The 23104-nt window shown below is 39.2% G+C and overlaps 1 protein-coding gene across 3 annotated transcripts in view; it reads left to right on the forward strand.

Moving 5' to 3' along the window:
* The window catches only part of shq1 (SHQ1, H/ACA ribonucleoprotein assembly factor), a 123192-nt gene that overhangs the window by 14545 nt on the left and 85543 nt on the right, over positions 1-23104 (forward strand). For all 3 annotated transcript variants that reach the window (XM_061874760.1, XM_061874758.1, XM_061874761.1), the window contains 4 exons: positions 6156-6284; positions 6414-6574; positions 6678-6790; positions 6864-6961. In XM_061874760.1, the coding sequence (XP_061730744.1) occupies positions 6156-6284; positions 6414-6574; positions 6678-6790; positions 6864-6961 (501 nt within the window). The remainder of the gene's footprint in view (positions 1-6155; positions 6285-6413; positions 6575-6677; positions 6791-6863; positions 6962-23104) is intronic.

The following is a 23104-nucleotide window of genomic DNA, read 5'->3' on the forward strand; positions in this document are numbered from 1 at the left end:
ATGGGGTTATTGGCACCATGTTCTCTCTGTCCATACAATACTGTCCGGCTCTTTGATCTGCGTTTGATATCCACGTAAGTAATTTGAATAAATGGCGACACGTTTGCCGTCTGTCAGCATGGCTCCAGTTGACATGCTGTATCTAAATAATCCTGCAACATCTGCTCATAAATCCGCATTGAGTGTTTTGTTCAGACTCAGAATAAGCTACTTAGTCATAGGGTTATTAATATTTTAGCGCAGTGGTTGTCATGTCAGAAAAACTTGGCTATCCAAGTACCACCATAATGACCAACATTGAAATGCAGTAACGTAGTAGGCCTAAGTATGAATTAAAAACCTGCTGGCTCCGCTGTGAACGGGACTCTCGCTGCTGTGTGGGATCCGCTTTGGACTGGACTCTCGCGACTGTGTTGGATCCATTATGGATTTAACTTTCACAGTATCATGTTAGACCCGCTCGACATCCTTGCTTTCCTCCTCTCCAAGGTTCTCATAGTCATTATTGTCACCGACGTCCCACTGGGTGTGAGTTTTCCTTGCCCTTATGTGGGCCTACCGAGGATGTCGTAGTGGTTTGTGCAGCCCTTTGAGACACTAGTGATTTAGGGCTATATAAGTAAAGATTGATTGATTGATTTAACAGGTATAGTTAATATTTTGGCAACTGTAAAATTACACAGTTTGAACAGTAACACTGTTTGAATGCAGGAAAACAAAACACTGTACTTTAACCAAGTGATTCTTTAGCATAACAATAGATGTAGCCCGCATACCGTTAGTGGTACACGTACCACAGTTTGAGAATCTCTAATATAGATCATTATTAAGCACTTGTTGTATAGAATGTTGTAAGGAGACATGCTATGTATTTTTTTTTTACTGATTAAAATAGTGACCCCTACGAAACATGCGTTATCATTATCATGCTTTAAACCATGGGTGTCAAACTCTGGCCCGCGGGCCAAATTTGGCCCGCCGTGTAATTTCATTTGGCCCTTGAGGCAATAATAAATTAACATTAGAACTGGCCCGCCGGTATTATACAGTGGCGCCCCCCCCCCCGAAAATCTCCCGGGGCAACCATTCTCCCGAAATTCCACCCGGATAACAATATTGGAGGCGTGCCTTAAAGGTACTGCTTTTAGCATCCTCTACAACCTGTCGTCATGTCCTCTTTTCCTCCATACAAACAGCGTGCCGGCCCAGTCACGTAATATATGCGGCTTCTACACACACAAACAAGTGAATGCAAGCATACTTGGTCAACAGCCATACAAGTTACACTGAGGATGGCCGTATAAACAACTTTAACACTGTTACACCACACTGTGAACCCACACCAAACAAGAATGACAAACACATTTCGGGAGAATATTCGCACCGTAACACAACATAAACAGAACAGAACAAATACCCAGAATCCCTTGCAGCACTAACTCTTCAGGGACGCTACAATATACAACCCCGCTACCAAGAAAACTCGATTTTGCATGTCACTATAAAGTTATATAAGCCTTGCTTGTTCAATATTCAATGCAAAACTTGTTTGGGTCCCTATTAAAAGGTTAAGTTACTCAACTTTGGCCTGCGGCTTTGTTCCGTTTAGAATTTTGGCCCACTCTGTATTTGAGTTTGACACCCCAATCATTGTACCCATTAGTCTTAAATTCTTCCTTCTTATTTAAAAAAAAAAAAATAAGCACAAAGTGTTTTATTAATTTTCTTAGTGTTTTATGTAATGGGCCCCCCAAGTTAATGTTGATCTATTTCAATGTACTATTTTTTTGGTTCATTTCATTTTAATGCTCAGTATCAAATGACTGAAGTTGGTCAAAACATGTTGCTAGTTTGAATTTTTTTTTTTTTTTTAATTCAGGCTAATTAATGCACTTTAAGTCTTTTCTTTTACAGACTAAAAAACAAAGTTATTTGTTGTACTGCATATGTTGTACTGTATATTTATTTATGTTTACTTGAATGTTAATAGTGATACAATGTAATGCATAGGTGTACTCATAACACATTTATAGAGAAAATTCAATCAATCAATCAATGTTTATTTATATAGCCCCAAATCACAAATGTCTCAAAGAACTGCACAAATCATTACGACTACAACATCCTCGGAAGAACCCACAAAAGGGCAAGGAAAACTCACACCCAGTGGGCAGGGAGAATTCACATTCAGTGGGACGCCAGTGACAATGCTGACTATGAGAAACCTTGGAGAGGACCTCAGATGTGGGCAACCCCCCCCCTCTAGGGGACCGAAAGCAATGGATGTCGAGCGGGTCTAACATGATACTGTGAAAGTTCAATCCATAGTGGCTCCAAGACAGCAGTGAGAGTCCCGTCCACAGGAAACCATCTCAAGCGGATCAGCAGCGTAGAGATGTCCCCAACCGATACAGGCGAGCGGTCCATCCTGGGTCCCGGCGAGCGGTCCATCCTGGGTCTCGACTCTGGACAGTCAGTACTTCATCCATGGTCATCGGACCGGACCCCCTCCACAAGGGAGGGGGGGACATAGGAGAAAGAAAAGAAGCGGCAGATCAACTGGTCTAAAAAGGAGGTCTATTTATCTATATCGTATTTCCTTGAATTGCCCCCGGGGCGCTAATTAATTTAAAACCTCTTCTCACTCCTGCGCTTACCAAAGGCATGCGGTAAAAGTAAGCATGCGCTAATTATTTCAAAGCCTCTTCTCAGTCCGGCACTTACCAAAGGCATGCAGTAAAAATTTGAGTGTGATGTAAGCTTGGATCTTAAACCCTACTGAATAGCTCTTAATCTTCTTCCCTTTATGCGATTTCAAATTACCGGTATTGAAATCAGCCTCCTCCATTTTGCAAATGATGACAGTTTGACCAGGCGGTAATACTAAGCATGTGCTAATTATTTCGCGAAGCGAGTTTGACCCGGCAGTAATTCAAGGCAGGCGCATACTATATGCCCTGCGGCAATTCAAGGAAATACGGTAGTTGCTGTGGGTGGGGGAAAATGTTTTCTTCCTCCTAGGGGGGTCGTAACAGAAAATAATTGAGAAACCCTGCCTTAATTGAAGAATATTGCAGTCCAAAACACCACATTTGTCAGTATGAACAAGTATCAAATGATTATGGTTTGAGTTTATTTTTGATATGCACACAATTCCAACATGATACGTCACAATTTCAAGTTTCTCTTTTCAGGATGTCCGAAAAGGAGTAGTTGCATATTAGGCAAGGGAGTAATTGAAAGTATCCAGTGACAAACATGTCTGCATCATTCCATCCATCCATCCATTTTCAACCGCTTATTCCCTTTTGGGGTCGCGGGGGGCGCTGGCGCCTATCTCAGCTACAATCGGGCGGAAGGCGGGGTACACCCTGGACAAGTCACCACCTCATCACAGGGCCAACACAGATAGACAGACATCATTCATTGAATTAATGATTGTGTCAGTTAGTTGTTAAAAAACAATTACTTCCGTTCAATCTAAAAACAGCTTGAGTCCATTCCAGACGGTTAATCTATATGTTAATGTTTTCCACAGTAGTTCTCTGTTTTGAGTAATAATTTCACTTGAGCAGGCCTTTTCTACCATTCGACACTACAAAATGATAAAACGATTCATAATCTGTGTTGATATTACATCGGATTGATATATTTATTGGCCATCGATATTGCATCGGAAAGTGCAAATGTTGTATCAAAATAAGAGTTTCCGTATAAACATTGAATGGTCCTCACAGGCAGCTTATCTAATTGTAAATGACAGGGTTTCAGTAATAATAAAATTAGACAATAACTAACTGTCGGGAATTTTATCGCAAATTATCATTATACCGTTGACCGTTCCATCCCAGCCACAAATACTGTAAAATAATGGTATTTGGAAGTTTCTAAGCCAGGGGTAAAAATTGTCCATAGGAGAGTGGTTTTCTGTAAATTACTTTTAACGTCAAAATGTGGCCTAAATTCGGAATGCCTTGCTTCGAGAGTTTTCTGAAATTGGCTTTGAAAAATACATAAAAAAAATCTTCAAAACACCAATGCGTTGTCTTAAACCAGAGGTGTCAAACTCAAATACAGAGTGGGCCAAAATTTAAAACCGAACAAAGCCGTGGGCCGAGGTTGAACAAATTAACCATTTAATAGGGACCCAAACAAGTTTTGCATTGAATATTGAACAAGCAAGGCTTATATAACTTTATAGTGACATGTAAAATCGAGTTACAAATAATAATAATTAAAAAATATCAATGGCATGTCAAATAAAATTTAAATAAATATTGAATGCCTCTTTTCGGTGGTGGGGTTGAGGTGGACGGGGTTTGGTGATATATTGTAGCGTCCCGGAAGAGTTAGTGCTGCAAGGGTTTCTGGGTATTTATTCTGTAGTGTTTATGTTGTGTTACGGTGCAGATGTTCCCCCGAAATGTGTCATTCTTGTTTGGTGTGGGTTCACAGTGTGGCGCATATTTGTAACTGTTAAAGTTGTTTATACGGCCACCCTCAGTGTGACCTGTATGGCAGTTGACCAAGTATGCATTGCATTCCCTTGTGTGTGTGTTTGTGTATAAGCCGCATATATTATGTGACTGTTTGTATTGAGGAAAAGCGGACGTGGAGACAGGTTGTAGAGAACGCCAAAGGCAGTGCCTTTAAAGCCCACCCCAAATATTGTTGTCCCGGATGAAATTCGGGAGGGGCACTGAACTTCGGGAGTCTCCCGGGAAAATCGGGAGGGTTGGCAAGTAAGAGTATTAGCGGTGAATGCGGTGTTACAGCAGCGGGCCAGCTCTAATGTTAATTTGATATTGCCTCAAGGGCCAAGTGAAATTGCACGGCGGGCCAAATTTGGCCCGCGGGCCAGAGTTTGACACCCATGTCTTAAGTTGTTGAAATGCTTTGTGTTATTTACGGGATCTCTTAATGGCCTTAACCTGTTTCAGCCATCCAGCCTTCATCAGGAGGACAATCCAGTACTACATGTACGCTTTAAACATGTGTTTCACCAATAGGGCTTCTCCATCCGTAATAGTGCATATAACCAAACAAAAATAGGAACTTTTTTTTAACATAATGACTGTTATGTGTATTTTCCTATTTGAACATCAAGCAGGCACCATGTGTGTACGGTATATAAGTATAGTATACGTATAATAGCAAATTAAAAAAATCAGTTTTCTGTTATACATTTCTTTTAATTTACGGCTTAGGAAAGATACACACTGTCTACCGCAGGGGTGCTCACACTTTTTCTGCAGGCGAGCTACTTTTCAATTGACCAAGTCGAGGAGATCTACCTCATTCCTATTTATAATTTATATTTATTTATTTATGAAAGAGAAATTTTTGTTAACAAGTTAATGGTGTTTAATGATAATACAAGCATGTTTAACACATAGATTCTTTTCTTCCATGAAGACAAGAATATAAGTTGGTGTATTTGATTCTGATGACTTGCATTGATTGGAATTAGGCAGTGGTGCTGATAATGTCCGCATTTTCAAATGGAGGAAAAAAAAAGTCCTCCTTTCTGTCCAATACCACATGAAAGTGGTTGGATTTGGCATCTCATTTGTCCAACTTGCATACTCGTTTTTAAACACTTTGTTATGAGAGTAGCATATGTGTGTGGCCCTTTAATGTCTGGCAGCAGGTGAGTGACGTCAGTGAGTGTGCGGGTGGGCAAGCAAGTGAGAAAGCGGTCGCTGAGGGCGGGGGAGAAATACATTGGCATCAAACTCCGTAGCTTGCTAGCTTGTGCACGCTAGCTTTCTGAGACTCTTATTTTGTTAGCACAGGCAGGATGAAACAGGTCTTTTATGGTGAAGACAGGAACTGTGCAGTCGGTCTTTAGAGTTTTGACAGTAGGTACGAAGTCTCTAGAAATAAAATGTGTTTCTCTGCGTCCGCCCTGTTAGTGATTTTTTTCTTAAATATGAGCTCGCAGCAGCCAGCGTCATCTCACAAGATCCTCGGGTGCCGAGAATGTCAAACAACTGACGAAAGTGAAGTTTTGGTATGATTGATGATTGCTCATTTTTATGTCTATTTTTTAATGCCTGGCTTGAGATCGACTGACACACCCTCCGAGATCGACCAGTCGATCGCGATCGACGTAATGAGCACCCCTGGTCTACCGTATTTATATCTTTTTGCAGGTCTCTTTACTGTGCAGATCCCCAAAGAAACATCTGGAGAGTACTTTGAAGGCCTCCAGATGTTGACGAGTCTCCTTGCTCCCAAGGGTTCCCGCTCAGCAAAGCCTCTTTTAGAGGACATCAGTCCAGGTATGTCAGATCTTCATCATCTGTACTCATTAACTCGCAGATAGAGCACTCGTTTTTCTAAAGAGATGAGGAGAATTTTTTTTTTTCAAGTAGCTCAAAGTCCTGAATGCCTGTTTGATTTTTCCACAGATTGCGGTGAAAGTGTGGAATCTAATGAAGGGGAAGATGAAGAAGACTTTGACTGGCAGGTTGAGCAGGAGGTTTACAAAGAGAGATCTGAAGAGGAGCTAAGAAGCATGCAGAAATATGGCTTTGGCAATCAGAGGTCTGGAGTGTTTGCTAGGTTACAGGTAAGAGCCATGAATAAAGACATCCTCGTCAAAGTGGAATAGAGCCATGCAGGTGAAATAGGGATGCTGTTAAATATTGCTTCTGGCCATTATGTGTTGACAGGAAGAACTCAGCGATGTGATCGATGTCAAGGACCCAGATGGAACCACATTAGCCAAGAGGAGGCAAGAGCGCCTCAATGCAGAGGCCTCTGCCTTCTCTCCCGATCACTACCTGTGAGTGTATTTAAGCAATCAGGGTTTTTTTTTCTGTTATGTTGTCAACTGAACCTTTGTGTGTCATATGCAGAGCAGATCTTTTTGAAGATGATGAGATAAAGAGACTGCTGAAATTCAGACCATGGTGGACAAAATGTCGTCCTTCACCTGAGCATGAAGGAGAGACTGGTATGTATGTTATGAGTTATTGACCAGTGTTTTTTTATCTGTATTGTCTTATTGTGACTTTAACTTTGCAGTGCATAATATATAAACATATATGAACTGATGACAAAAAATTACAGAATCAAAGGTCTGCCTTCAAAAGAACACTAATAATTAGGGCTGCAGCTATCGATTATTGTAATATTTGGGTAATCCATCGTTAAGTATGTTCGATTAATCTGATAAAACACACTTTCTTGCCTAAATGAGTATTGTAGCGTAAATACTGTAGTTGGAAAAAAACTAAAAAAACTTTTCCCTAATTCAACCTTCCTTAATTTTTTCTTATAAATGCACATCGTAAAAAATTGAAATTTCATTTATAACATAGGTGTATTAATAAAAATATTAGTTATTAAAGAAAAATATCCGCTTTTCGCCGCCACAAAGATCACACCTTCACACTTCATATTACAGCACGTGCAGAAAGTACCGTATTTTTTGGATTACAAGTCTCTCCGGAGTATAAGGGGCGGCGTGGCGCAGTGGGAGAGTGGCCGTGCGCAACCCAAGGGTCCCTGGTTCAAATCCCACCTAGTACCAACCTCGTCACGTCCGTTGTGTCCTGAGCAAGACACTTGACCCTTGCTCCTGATGGGTGCTGGTTGGCGCCTTGCATGGCAGCTCCCTCCATCAGTGTGTGAATGTGTGTGTGAATGGGTAAATGTGGAAGTAGTGTCAAAGCGCTTTGAGTACCTTGAAGGTAGAAAAGCGCTATACAAGTACAACCCATTTAATATGTCGCACCGGCCGAAAATGCATAATAAAGAAGGAAAAAAAACATATATAAGTCGCACCGGAGTATAAGTCGCATTTTTGGAGGAAATTTATTTGATAAAACCCAACACCAAGAATAGACATTTGAAAGGCAATTTAAAATAAATAAAGAATAGTGAACAACAGGCTGAATAAGTGTACATTATATGAGGCATAAATAACCAACTGAGAATGTGCCTGCTATGTTAACGTAACATTATGGTAAGAGTCATTCAAATAACTATAACATAAAGAACATGCTATACGTTTACCAAACAATCTGTCACTCCTAATCGCTAAATCCCATGAAATCTTCTTTCTCAATGTCGCTTCTAAACAACTCTGCCAACTCCAAAGGTATGCGCCACTTCCTCTTGTTGTTTTCTGCTGCATATTTCACTACATTCAGCTTGTAATCTGCAGTACATGATTTCCTTTTCGGTGCCATTTTTGTGTAGCTCTTCTCAGTTTTTATAAGTTACCGCCAACGATTAAATGTTTCATTTTAATAGCTACGGCAGTAGCATATAGCATATAGCAGTTGGCATTCAATGACCCACTATGCCAGGGGTAGGGAGCCTATGGCTCTAGAGCCAGATGTGGCTCTTTTGATGACTGCATCTGGCTCTCAGATAAATCTTAGCTGACATTGCTTAACACAATAAGTAATGAATAATTCCGCTGGTAATCACAGTGTCACAAATAACGTTCAAAATAGAAAGCATTCTCATGCATTTTAATCCATCCATCCAGTTTCTACCGTACCTGTTCAAGAAGTCGCATTAATGGTAAGCTTCAAAATAACAATGTTATTAAAAACAATAAGAGACTTATTATACTCAAAAAATGTTGGTCTTACTTAAAAATGCACGCATTTAGTTGTATTTAGTGTTAAAAAATATTATATGGCTCTCACGGAAATACTTTTTAAAATATTTGGCTTGAATGGCTCTGTCAGCCAAAAAGGTTTCCGACCCCTGCACTATGCTCTTCTGCCATGACCCTCCCCCGCCGAATTCTTATTGGTTGACGTGTGTGTGACGATTGCTAACATTTTCTTCGTCTCTTCCACGAATGAGATAAATAATATTATTTGATATTTTATGGTAATGTGTTAATAATTTCACACATAAGTCGCTCCAGGCTTCACGGTGAAAGAGGGGTTAGTGCGTCTGCCTCACAATACGAAGTTCCTGCAGTCCTGGGTTCAAATCCAGGCTCGGGATCTTTCTGTGTGGAGTTTGCATGTTCTCCCCGTGAATGCGTGGGTTCCCTCCGGGTACTCCGGCTTCCTCCCACTTCCAAAGACATGCACCTGGGGATAGGTTGATTGGCAACACTAAATTGGCCCTAGTGTGTGAATGTGAGTGTGAATGTTGTCTGTCTATCTGTGTTTGCCCTGCGAAGAGGTGGCGACTTGTCCAGGGTGTAAACCGCCTTCCGCCCGATTGTAGCTGAGATAGGTGCCAGCGACCCCAAAAGGGAATAAGCGGTAGAAAATTGGATGGATAAGTCGCTCCGGAGTATATGTCGCACCCCCGGCCAAACTATGAAAAAAACTGCGATTTATAGTCCGAAAAATATGATATAACCACACCTATTTCAAGTTTTGCGCACTTAGGTTAGCGGTTAGGATGTCATCAATTTTTATTAATTACACTTATTAAACAATTGATAAAAGCAACAGAATAAAATCAAAGCTTTTTTCTTATCAAATTTAATCTTTGCAGCCCAAGTAATATCGGAGTTGGCACTCGGCAAAAGTAACAAGAGAAAAAAAGTTAAATAAAACCGTATTTCAAGTGAATTAATGCATTTTTGGTTGAATCCTGTGTAGCTACCCTAATTTTGACATTACTGTCGACGGTGCATATTTGAACTTCCGTTTGGACATCTCTTTGTGGAGTTTGCGTTATCTTACACTGCATGTGTGGGTTTTGATCAGGTACTGCGGCTTCCTTCTACATTCAAAAAATATGCATGTTAGATTAATTGGAGACTCAATTTTCCATAGGTATGAATGTGAGTGTGATTGATTCTCTATATTTGTGCCCTGCTAAATTTTGTTAGCCTGCCAATGAGCTTGTTTATTGTACAAAACCCAAAACCAGTGAAGATGGCGCATTGTGTAAATCGTAAATAAAAACAAAATACAATGATTTGCAAATCCTTTTCAACCTATATTCAATTGAATAGACTGCAAACACAAAATACGTAATGTTCAAACTGGTAAACTTTACTTTTTGCAAATACTGGCTCATTTGGAATTTGATGCCTGCAACATGTTTCAAAAAAGCTGGCACAAGGAATGCTCATCAAATACTTATCTGGAACATCCCACAGGTGAACAGGCTTTTTGGGAACAGGTGGGTGCCATGATTGGGTATAAAAGCAGCTTCCATGAAATGCTCAGTTATTCACAAACAAGGATGGGGCGAGGGTCACCACTTTGTGAACAAATGCGTCAGTAAATTGTCGAACAGTTGAAGAACATTTCTCAGCAAGCTATTGCAAGGAATTTATGGATTTTACCATCCACGGTCCGTAATATAATAGCAAAGTAAATTCCAACATTTTGGGAGGGCAGAATATATTGCAGCATGTGTTACATTTTACAATAAACAGCAACATTTGAAAAATAGAGCAAAACGATATAATATAAGAAAACATATGTTAATACACAAAATACAGGTTTGTTTTTCAATATACATATATATAATATATATACCGTATTTTTCGGACTATAAGTCGCAGTTTTTTTCATAGTTTGCCCGGTGGTGCGACTTATACTCAGGAGCGACTTATGTGTGAAATTATTAACACATTACCGTAAAATATCAAATAATATTATTTAGCTCATTCACGTAAGAGACTAGACGTATAAGATTTCATGGGATTTATCGATCAGGAGTGACAGATTGTTTGGTAAATGTATAGCATGTTCTATATGTTATAGTTATTTGAATGACTCTTACCATAATATGTTAGGTTAACATACCAGGCACCTTCTCAGTTGTTTATTTACTATTCTTTATTTATTTAAAATTGCCTTTCAAATGTCTATTCTTGGTGTTGGGTTTTATCAAATAAATTTCCCCCAAAAATGCGACTTATACCCCAGTGCGACTTATATATGTTTTTTTTCTTCTTTATTATGCATTTTCGGCCGGAGCGACTTGTACTCCCAAAAATATGGTATATATATATATATACATATATATATCACATTTGTTTAGCCTTTTTAAAGAAAATATATGCGATGAGGTGGCGACTTGTCCTGGGTGTACTCCGCCTACCGCCCGAATGCAGCTGAGATAGGCTCCAACGACCCCCCGCGACCCCAAAAGGGACAAGCGGTAGAAAATGGATGGATGGATGCTTTGATAGTCAAAAATATTTGGTAATGTAAACGGGGATATTTCTACCTAAACCAATGTTGATACATCAATTGAGGATTATAGACGGGGATAACATTTCTGGCAGGCTGAAATAATGTTTATTCTTTTATAACATGTTCTGGTTGATCATCCTCAATTACAGTTTTTAGCAGGCCGGCAATATTACACGTTAAAAAATAAAGAAGTTTAAGACATTGTATGCTGCGATATGAATATGATTAACTTGTACAACATGTACAATATCAGAAACAATTATTTAGGTAGAAATATCATGAGTTACATTCCCAAAGATCTTTGACAATCAAGGCAAGATTGTAAAAATCCACATTTTGTGTGGTTAATGTGCTGAACTGGTATCTAAACACAGAATTGTAGCCCCACCTCTGATTGCAAGTGCTTCAGCAGCAGGGGATCCAAATTCTGGGGGGATACCGTACAAAATCCGGGATGACACCAGCGCACAGATAGTATTTTTTTTGTTTTTACAAATGTTTTTATGTCCATTATGTGTTAAGCTGTTTAAAAATCATAATGTTTAGTAAACAAACATTTGCATAAAACAAAAGTGTCTTGTGCCATTTTGACAGAATTAAAAGCTGGAAAATTATCGGTCTAAGGTACACTTATTAAGGAAAATGTGTATTTACGATTCTATTACGATTTAGTATTGTCATAATGCAATTAATCACAATTGGGACGGCGTGGCGCAGTGGAAGAGTGGCCGTGCGCAACCCGAGGGTCCCTGGTTCAAATCCCACCTAGTACCAACCTCGTCACATCCGTTGTGTCCTGAGCAAGACACTTCACCCTTGCTCCTGGTGGGTGCTGGTTAGCGCCTTGCATGGCAGCTCCCTCCATCAGTGTGTGAATGTGTGTGTGAATGGGTAAAATGTGGAAGTAGTGTCAAAGCGCTTTGAGTACCTTGAAGGTAGAAAAGCGCTATACAAGTACAACCCATTTACCCATTTAATTAAATATTTTAATGGTATGCCAGGTCCAATTTTTTCTATGAACTGGGCAGGAGTTCTCAAAGTGTGATACACGGGCTTCATCTAGTTGTATGCCAAAGAACAAATGGCTTTAAGCACATTATTTTATTGTCCTTTATTCAATCACTGTGTTACTGTTCAAAGTGTGTGTAATGTTACAGTGGCCAAAAATATAGAATGTACCTTAATTTCCCGTCTGTAAGCCGTTACTCGCTTTGAACACTGCGGCTTATAAGACCGAGCGGCTACATTATTGATTTTTCTTCACTGGCAGCCATAATTAAAAATATTTTTATGAAAATAAAACAAGCAAAAACACTGACTCTCTATTCATCGCTCCAAGCAACATTTGTAAGTTTTACAGTATAACTAAAACTGTTTATACTTACTAAACCATCCTGTGTGATGTCTGTAGGAGTGTTTTCATTTATATTTGTATGCGCTATCGTAATGTAATGGCGCCAGCGTCGTTAGCATTAGCTAATATGCTAAGACGTTTACGAGTGTCTGTGTTAGTATTATTAATTTAAAACGGCACCCTTTTTGTATTATTTCAGTTTAACTAATTCCTCAGTGAATTCACCAAGAAGCCCCCGTGGAGTTATAGAGTCTGTGTAGCTAATTGGAGAGCTAGCATCTGTAGCTAGTGGGTCCATGACGATGACTTCTGTTTTGTTTGGTCGGGCGTTTTACTGCCGTGTAATAAGCACCATTTGAAAAAAATTAAGCTATGTAAATTAACATTTACAAAATCTTTCTGTGTACATATCTCATTTCACAACCTGTATATTTGCAGATTATAGTCTGGTGCTGCTAATATATGGAAAAATATTTTTTTTTTCTTCTGAAATGAATGGGTGTGACTTATATCCCGGTGCGCTCTGTATTCCGGAAAATACGGTACTTGTTAAATAAATCCTCTGCCTTGTTTTAAATGAATCCTTACACCTACTATGTGACTGTGTTTTAATGTTGGTCGTTACAGTGGTACTTAGCCAAGTGTTTTCTGAGGTGAAACGTTGTGAAAAAAGAGAACTACTGAACTAGAGAAAATTACTGATGGTCTCCATCAATATATCTTGACTTCACAGTCCTGAAACAGAGTAAATAGACAAACAAGACAAACTAGACAAACAAGTCAATGGCGTTTTAAAATCGTGTTTTTATCACCTTCGTCTTTTAGTAAAGGTTAAACCGTTTTTATCTTTTAACCTTTTTGAACAAGTCGTGCATGCTTTTATTTCAAGTGGCCTGGACTACTGCAATGCACTTTATGCTGGCATTAGCCAAAAAGCTCTCTCCCGGTTGCAGTTAGTCCAGAACACGGCAGCACAACTTTTAACAGGGGCCAGGAAACGCCAGCATATAACCCCAATTCTTCAGAGTTTGCACTGGCTCCCTGTTCATTTTAGAATTGAATTTAAAACATTGCTCTTTGTTTTTAAATCTTTACATGGACTGGCACCTCAATATATCTCGGACCTCATCCAAATTTACATCCCTGCGTGCGCTCTGAGGTCCGAGAGCCAGTTCCAGCTCGTGGTGCCCAAGACCAGACTTAAGACCAGGGGAGACAGGGCCTTCTCTGTGGTCGGCCCTAAGTTCTGGAACACTCTGCCCCTCCATGTTCAAACTGCTTCCTCAGTGGAGTGTTTTAAGTCTCGTCTTAAGACCCACTTTTATTCTTTGGCTTTTAACACTACGTGAGTTGTGTGGTCCTCTGTTGTCCTCCGTGTTTTTTATACACTTTGATTTTTTATTTTACTGTTTTAATTGATTTTACCTTTTAAAATAGTTTTTAATCATATTTGTTTTTATATTGTTTTTATTGGTTTTATTTTTATTCATTTTTTGTTTTATTCAGTCATTGGTGGAGCATAATATTGTTTTTAACATGGCTGTGCAGCACTTTGGAAACTTTATTGTTGTTTAAATGTGCTATATAAATAAAGTGGATTGGATTGGATAAATATTTTGAAGGACCTGCCGTAGGTTAATTATTTCACTGTGTGTATCACATAGAATCTCGGCACAGTCCAACACTCAAAGCGAGTTAGCTTTTACATGTGACAAAGACACTACTAACTAATTCAATAATTCTCAACCATATTACTGCAAAGGCGTTCTTAAAACTCATCTCTTAAAGGGGAACATTATCACAATTTCAAAAGGGTTAAAAACAATAAAAATCAGTTCCCAGTGGCTTGTTGTATTTTTTGAAGTTTTTTTCAAAATTTTACCGGTCTCGGAATATCCCTAAATAAAGCTTTAAAGTGCCTTATTTTCGGCTCTCTGCGAAGACACTGGCCATTTCCCTGTGACGTCACACAGTGCTGCCAATGTAAACAAACAATGGGAATACCACAGCAAGATATAGCGACATTAGCTCGGATTCAAACTCGGATTTCAGCGACTTAAGCGATTCAACAGATTACGCATGTATTGAAACAGATGGTTGGAGTATGAAAATATTGAAGAAGAAACTGAAGCTATTGAGCGAATAGCTATTGACGCTATTCATAGCCATAGCATGGCCGAATAGCTGCGTTAGCATCGCCGGTAAAATGTGCGGACCAAACGATCAGGACTTTCGCATCTTTTGACACTGGAACAACTTAAATCCGTCGATTGGTAAGTGTTTTTTTCGCATTAAATGTGGGTGGAAGGAAACGTAATATAGTTGCAAATGCATCTACAGGTTATCCATACATCTCTGTGCCATGTCTGCTTTAGCACCGCCGGTAAATAGCATGTTAGCATAGATTAGCGTAGCATGTTAGCATCGATTAGCTGGCAGTCAACATCAACAAAACTCACCTTTGTGATTTCGTTGACTATCGTTGCAAATGCATCTGCAGGTTATCCATACATCTCTGTGCCATGTCTGCCTTAGCATCGCCGGTAAAATGTGGAGACACTCTGGTACATTCAATGGGGGTCTGGCGGCAGACACTTTGGCATCTTCGGGCCAGTGGTGCAACTTGAATCCCTCCCTGTTAGTGTTGTTACACCCTCCGACACCACACCGTCGAGGCATGATGTCTCCAAGGTTCCAAAAAAATAGTCAAAAAAACGGAAAATATCAGAGCTGAGACCCAGTGTTTGTAATGTGTTGAAAATGAAAATGGCGGGTGTGTTACCTCGGCGACGTCACATTCTGACGTCATCGCCTCCAGCCCGATAAACAGAAAGGCGTTTAATTCGCCAAAATTCACCCATTTAGAGTTCAGAAATCGTTTAAAAAAATGTATGGTCTTTTTTCTGCACCATCAAGGTATATATTGACGCTTACATAGGTCTGGTGATAATGTTCCCCTTTAACGGCGTTAATTGTTCCCCATGAGAACATACTTTGAATGCTCAGTGAATCTGTTTTACATTTTTTGTATAGTGTTATAAATGAAAAAGTTACTGTCTACAAAGTAGTTCTTTTAGTAAGAAGGTACTGCAGTTTAGAATAGACTTTTGTTTACATAAGTTTATTATTATCGCTTGAATTTTATATGGGCCCTTGGGTCATTTATGGTTTGTTTTTTCCCAAAGTAATTAATAAATGTCTTGCATGTGGTGTCTAAAGGCTACCAGAAGGTGGCATGAGGTAGCAGATAACTGAGAGGGCATTCAAGTTCAGGCTTTGTTGGTTGATTCTCTTTCAGCCAAATTACATAGTACAAACTAGTGCTGCTCAGTTTTTTTGCACTACACTGAAAAATGTCTTTCTGATCTGGATTTCACAAGTAGGAGGGGGTTGTTTGAACAGAGTGCTGGCATTGTTCTCAGGCAATAGATTAATGCCCAAAGGACATATCAGTCTTTTTGCGGTCTTCCTCTTGAGGAGGGTCAAAGCTCAGCTTGTCTGCTATAAAGCTACACTGCCCTAGGGCACTTTAGCAGCAGTGACTTACCTTTTATGAGAGATTGAACTTGGACCTCACTCAATCACTAGTGTACTCTGCTGCCTTCTGGCATGTTTAAAGAAACACATCCCGGCAGTCTTAACGTGACTGTGCCAAAAAGGATTATAGATTTTCTGTAGGCTGCTTTTATTCAAAAGTTAGAAGTGCTTTTATAATTGCTCCTCATCGTTCTAAATATCAATCGCTCATCAGCTGAGACTGAGATATGATCTTGTGATAGCAGGAGGATCCCCACTTTTAATTTCTATAATTCAGCGTTTTACACTGGCGCAATCGCTTTTGAATGCCTCAGCCACAACTAAGAGTGTATTTAATTATGCCATCCAGCTAGTTTCACAGCCTGCTAATTCCAGCATGGTTTAAGCAGACGCGTTGCTCAAAATCACAGCTTGGATGTAGTGATGTGAGAGGATTTAGATTATCATAGGATGTTGCGATTCCTGATGTGTCCGATTCTCCCCCCCCCCCAACCCGTACAACTCTGCATACACTTCTCCCCCAATCCTTCATAAAGTCAACACTGATGGACCGCTCTCTGTCAGTAATCTAAACCCATTATCTGCAGTCTTGAGGTAAACTCAAATGACCATCACGGTCCCTCGTAGCCCTGTTAGCTCAAGGCTCATTCTGCATTCTAGACCGAGTCGCTCAATTTGGTAACCCAGGCGGAGATAAATGCCCTGGATTACACCTAATGACTTGATTGACAGTTTGAATAGCAAGAGGCTCAGCTGAGTTTAAGAAACATCAGTGTTGACTAACCGCTCGTTATCAGGTTTCGGGGGCATATTTATGACTTTAGTGTTTGTCTCATGCAAAAAATATTGAATGTTATGTCAATTGGTTTCAATTGTTAGTAAACCAATGTGCTTATCAACATATCAGATATGGTTATTTTACAGTAAATGTTTTACTGTAAAATAAATGTAAATGACAATGTTTTATCAACTGATTGCAATAATGTAAATTTGTTTTAACTATTAAACGAACCAAAAATTTGTGAAAATATTGGACACAGTGTGTTGTCAAGCTTATGAGATGCAATGCAAGTGTAAGCCACTGTGACACTATTGTTCTTTTTTATTATTTTTTATAAATGTTTAATGATAATGTCAGTGAGGGATTTTTAATCACTGCTATGCTGAAATTATAATTAATATTGATACTGTTGTTGATAATATTCATTTTTGTTTCATTACTTTTGGTTTGTTCTGTGTGGTGTTTGTCTCCTCTCAATCGCTCTGTTTATTGCAGTTCTGAGTGTTGCTGGGTCAGCTTTGGTTTTGGAATTGGATTGCATTGTTACGGTATTGCTGTGTAGTGATATGTTGGATTGATTAAAAAAAAAAAATGTAAATAAAATAAAATATCGATTTTTTAAAAATGAGAATCGATTCTGAATCGCACAACGTAAACGATTCGATTCGTGTTCGAATCGATTTTTTTCCACACCCCTAGTATTTACCTTAGATAAGCGTTTTGTGTGGCCACCCTAAATCATATTAACATGTATTGATTTGAGAAGCGAATAAGCGGTAGGAAATGGATGGATGGGTGGCAATTACAATATTTGTAATCATAATTCTTAAAATAATTAATCAATCAAATTTTATTTATATAGCCCTTAATCACAAATGTCTCAAAGGGCTGTACAAACCACAACATTCTCCTATCTGATCCTACATCAGATGCAAATTTTTTTGGAACGTCAGACTGATATTTTCACACATGAAAACCAGGGCTGTTTTCTTTCAATTGAAATTTTTGCAGAATATATATGTAGGAAATGCCTTCCAAAGCATATAAAAATGGTAAAATCTCTTTAACTTCCCTAGCTGATAGTTTTCAATTCCTCAAATGTTTTTACCTCACTGGAATTCGTGAATACCACTAATTTAATACATCATCTGATTTACAACAGCACTAGCAAGTTCTAAATTTAATATGAACAGCTTAATAAACATGTGTTATTGTTTTTACTTTAGTTACTTTCTATAAAACATTTCCACTTCTTAAATTCAAATTCAATGTATGGAACTGGGACTCAATCGAAAAACTGAGACCAATAAAATAGTTTCGGAATCTAAGGCCAGAAAAAAAACATTAGCCTAAAGGACTAATGTTTCACACAAACATCTGTAGTGTTTGTGCATAATATCGCATATACATTTGCTACATTTTTTACAGGTTTGTACCAACTGTAATTTGTTTAGTTTGGCATTTGAATTGTTTTCTTTAGTACAAGTACAACCCCTGTTTCCATATGAGTTGGGAAATTGTGTTAGATGTAAATATAAACAGAATACAATGATTTGCAAAATCTTTTCAACCCATATTCAGTTGAATGCACTACAAAGACAAGATATTTGATGTTCAAACTCATAAACTTTATTTTTTTTTGCAAATAATAATTAACTTAAAATTTCATGGCTGCAACACGTGCCAAAGTAGTTGGGAAAGGACATGTTCACCACTGTGTTACATCACCTTTTCTTTTAACAACACTCAATAAACGTTTGGAAACGGAGGAAACTAATTGTTGAAGTTTTGAAAGTGGAATTCTTTCCCATTCTTGTTTTATGTAGAGCTTCAGTCGTTGAACGGTCTCCACTGTCGTATTTTACGCTTCATAATGCGCCACACATTTTCGAAGGGAGACATGTCTGGACTGCAGGCGGGCCAGGAAAGTACCCGCATTTTTTTTTTTACGAAGCCACGTTGTTGTAAGACTTGTCTTGCTGAAATAAGCAGGGGCGTCTATGATAACGTTGATTGGAAGAAAACATATGTTGCTCCAAAACCTGTATGTGTAAGTTACCCATGCCTTGGGCACTAATACACCCCCATACCATCACAGATGCAGGCTTTTCAACTTTGCGCCTATAACAATCCGAATGGTTATTTTCTTCTTTGTTCTGGAGGACACCGCAACCTCTGTTTACAAATATAATTTGAAATGTGGACTCGTCAGACAACAGAACACCTTTCCACTTTGCATCAGTCCATCTTAGATGAGCTCGGGCCCAGCCAAGCTGGCGGTGTTTCAGAATATTGTTGATAAATGGGTTTGGCTTTGCATAGTAGAGTTTTAACTTGCACTTACAGATGCGACAAACTATAGTTACTGACAGTGGTTTTATGAAGTGTTCCTGAGCCCATATGGTGATATCCTTTACACACTGATGTCGGGTTTTGATGCAGTACCGCCTGAGGGGCCAAAAGTCCGTAATATCATCGCTTACGTGCAGTGATTTTTCCAGATTCTCTGAACTTTTTGATGATTTTACGGAACGTCGATGGTAAAATCCCTAAATTCCTTGCAATAGCTCGTTGAGAAATGTTGTTCTAAAACTGTTCGACAATTTGCTTACAAAGTGGTGACCCTCACCCCATCCTTGTTTGTGAATTACTTAGCATTTCATGGAAGCTGCTTTTATACCCAATCATGGCACCCACCTGTTCCTAATTAGCCTGCACACCTGTGGGATGTTCCATATAAGTGTTTGATGATAATTCCTCAACTTTATCAGTATTTATTGCCAACTTTTTCCAACTTCTTTGTCACGTGTTGCTGGCATCAAATTCTAAAGTTAATGATTATTTGCAAAAAAAAATGTTTATCAGTTTGAACATCAAATATGTTGTCTTTGTAGCATATTCAACTGAATATGGGTTGAAAATGATTTGCAAATCATTGTATTCCGTTTACCGCGACCCCGAAAGGGAATAAGCGGTAGAAAATGGATGGATGGATGGATGTATTCCGTTTATATTTACATCTAACACAATTTCCCAACTCATATGGAAACGGGGTTTGTACTTTGTTTCAGGAGATAATGTCCATCTTGTGAAATTCAGAGTGTTTCGAGTTGAGTTCAGAAAATGGAAAACACACAGATGTATAGTTACGTCTAGCACATGGCAGGAAATCGTTTTACCCCCACCTTCTGAGGGAATTGTGGTGCATAAAGGCCAGCCTTGACATCCTCAAGATGTGGTTGACTCAGAGGATGAGGCACTCAGTGTATAGAAAGATACATGTCAAGAAGTCTTCTTTGTCAAGTAAAAGCACCATTACTGTTCATCAGTATCCACATAGTTTTTGAATCCTGCTGGCGGAGTTAGCTTCATGCAGTCATTTTTTTTTTTTAAAGAACAATATACAGTTGTGGTCAAAAGTTTACATACACTTGTAAAGAACATAATGTCTTGGCTGTATTGAGTTTTAATAATTTCTACAACTGTTATTTTTTTGTGATAAAGTGATTGGAGCACATACTTGTTGGTCACAAAAAAACATTCATGAAGTTTAGTTCTTTAATGAATTTATTATGGGTCTACTGAAAATGTGACCAGATCTGCTGGGTCAAAAGTATACATACAGCAATGTTAATATTTGCTTACATGTCCCTTGGTAAGTTTCACTGCAATAAGGCGCTTTTGGTAGCCATCCACAAGCTTCTGGCAAGCTTCTGGTGAAATTTTTGGCCACTCCTCTCGACAAAATTGGTGCAGTTCAGCTACATTTGTTAGTTTTCTGACATGGACTTGTTTCTTCAGCATTTTCCACTCACTTAAAGGGGAACATTATCACAATTTCAAAAGGGTTAAAAACAATAAAAATCGGTTCCCAGTGGCTTGTTGTATTTTTTTAATTTTTTTTCAAAATTTTACCGGTCTCGGAATATCCCTAAATAAAGCTTTAAAGTGCCTTATTTTCACTATCTTCGAAACCACTATCCATTTCCCTGTGACGTCACACAGTGCTGCCAACGTAAACAAACAATGGGAATACCACAGCAAGATATAGCGACATTAGCTCGGATTCAGACTCGGATTTCAGCGATTTAAGCGATTCAACAGATTACGCATGTATTGAAACAGATGGTTGGAGTATGAAAGTATTGAAGAAGAAACTGAAGCTATTGAGCGAATAGCTATTGACACTATTCATAGCCATAGCATGGCCGAATAGCTGCGTTAGCATCGCCGGTAAAATGTGCGGACCAAACGATCAGGATTTTCGCATCTTGTGACACTGGAGCAACTTAAATCCTTCGATTGGTAAGTGTTTTTTTCGCATTAAATGTGGGTGGAAGGAAACGTAATATAGTTGCAAATGCATCTGCAGGTTATCCATACATCTCTGTACCATGTCTGCTTTAGCACCGCCGGTAATTAGCATGTTAGCATCGATTAGCGTAACATGTTAGCATCGATTAGCTGGCAGTCAACATCAACAAAACTCACCTTTGTGATTTCGTTGACTATCGTTGCAAATGCATTTGCAGGTTATCCATACATATCTGTGCCATGTCTGCTTTTGCACCGCCGGTAAATAGCATGTTGGCATCGATTAGCGTAGCATGTTAGCATCGATTGGCTAGCAGTCCCGCCGCGACCAAATATATCTGATTACCACATAAGTCAACATCAACAAACTCACCTTTGTGATTTAGTTGACTTTATCGTTGCAAATGCATCTGCAGGTTATCCATACATCTCTGTGCCATGTCTGTCATCGCCGGTAAAATGTGGAGACACTTTGGTACATTCAATGGAGGTCTGGCGGCAGACACTTTGGCATCTTCGGGCCAGTGGTGCAACTTGAATCCCTCCCTGTTAGTGTTGTTACACCCTCCGACAACACACCGACGAGGCATGATGTCTCCAAGGTTCCAAAAAATAGTCGAAAAAACGGAAAATAACAGAGCTGAGACCCAATGTTTACAATGTGTTGAAAATGAAAATGGCGGCTGTGTTACCTCGGCAACGTCACATTCTGACGTCATCGCCTCCAGAGCGATAAACAGAAAGGCGTTTAATTTGCCAAAATTCACCCATTTAGAGTTTGGAAATCGGTAAAAAAAATATATGGACTTTTTTCTGCACCATCAAGGTATATATTGACGCTTACATAGGTCTGCTGATAATGTTCCCCTTTAAGTCAGGACTTTGGGAAGGCCATTCTAAAACCTTACTTCTCAGCTGATTTAGCCATTCCTTAACCACTTTTGTAGTGTGTTTGGGGTCATTGTCCTGTTGGAACTCCCAACTGCGCCTAAGACCCAACCTCCGGGCTGATGATTTTAGGTTGTCCTGAAGAATTTGGAGGTAATCCTCCTTTTTCATTGTCCCATTTACTCTCTGTAAAGCACCAGTTCCATTGGCAACAGGGATTACTTTTTTGTTTCATCTGACATCACGTGGACATAGATGAAACCTTCTGGAGGAAAGTTCTGTGGTCAGATGAAACAAAAAATAGCTTTTTGGCCACAATACCCAGCAATATGTTTGGAGGAGAAAAGGTGAGGACTTTTAATACCAAGAACACCATGCCTACCGTCGAACGTGGTGTTGGTAGTATTTTGCTCTGGGCCTGTTTTGCTGCCAATGGAACTGGTGCTTTACAGAGAGTAAATGGGACAATGAAAAAGGAGGATTACCTCCAAATTCTTCAGTACAACTTAAAATCATCAGCCCGAAGGTTGGGTCTTGGGTGCAGCTGGGTGTTCCAACAGGACAATGACACCAAACACACGTCAAATGTGGTAAAGGAATGGCTAAATCGAATTAAGGTTTTAGGATGGCCTTCCCAAAGTCTTGACTTAAACGTGTGGACAATGCCGAAGAAACAAGTCCATGTCAGAAAACCAACACATTTAGCTGAACTGCTTCAATTTTGTCAAGAGGAGTGGTCAAAAATTCAACCAGAAGCTTGTGGATGGCTACCAAAAGCGCCTTATTGCAGTGAGACTTGCCAAGGGACATGTAAGCAAATATTAACATTCCTGTATGTATACTTTTGACCCAGCAGATTTGCTCACATTTTCCGTAGACCCATAATAAATTCATTAAATAACCAAACTTCTTGAATGTTTTTTTGTGACCAAAAAGTATGTGCTCCAATCACTCTATCACAAAAAAATAAGAGTTGTAGAAATCATTGGAAACTCAAGACAGCCATGCCATTATATTCTTTACAAGTGTATGTCAACTTTTGACCACGACTGTATATGTTTCGTTCAAGTTGACATTTTCTCAGAA

This window comes from Nerophis ophidion, linkage group LG16 (assembly GCF_033978795.1).
Source record: "Nerophis ophidion isolate RoL-2023_Sa linkage group LG16, RoL_Noph_v1.0, whole genome shotgun sequence".
NCBI classification, from domain to species: Eukaryota; Metazoa; Chordata; class Actinopteri; order Syngnathiformes; family Syngnathidae; genus Nerophis; species Nerophis ophidion.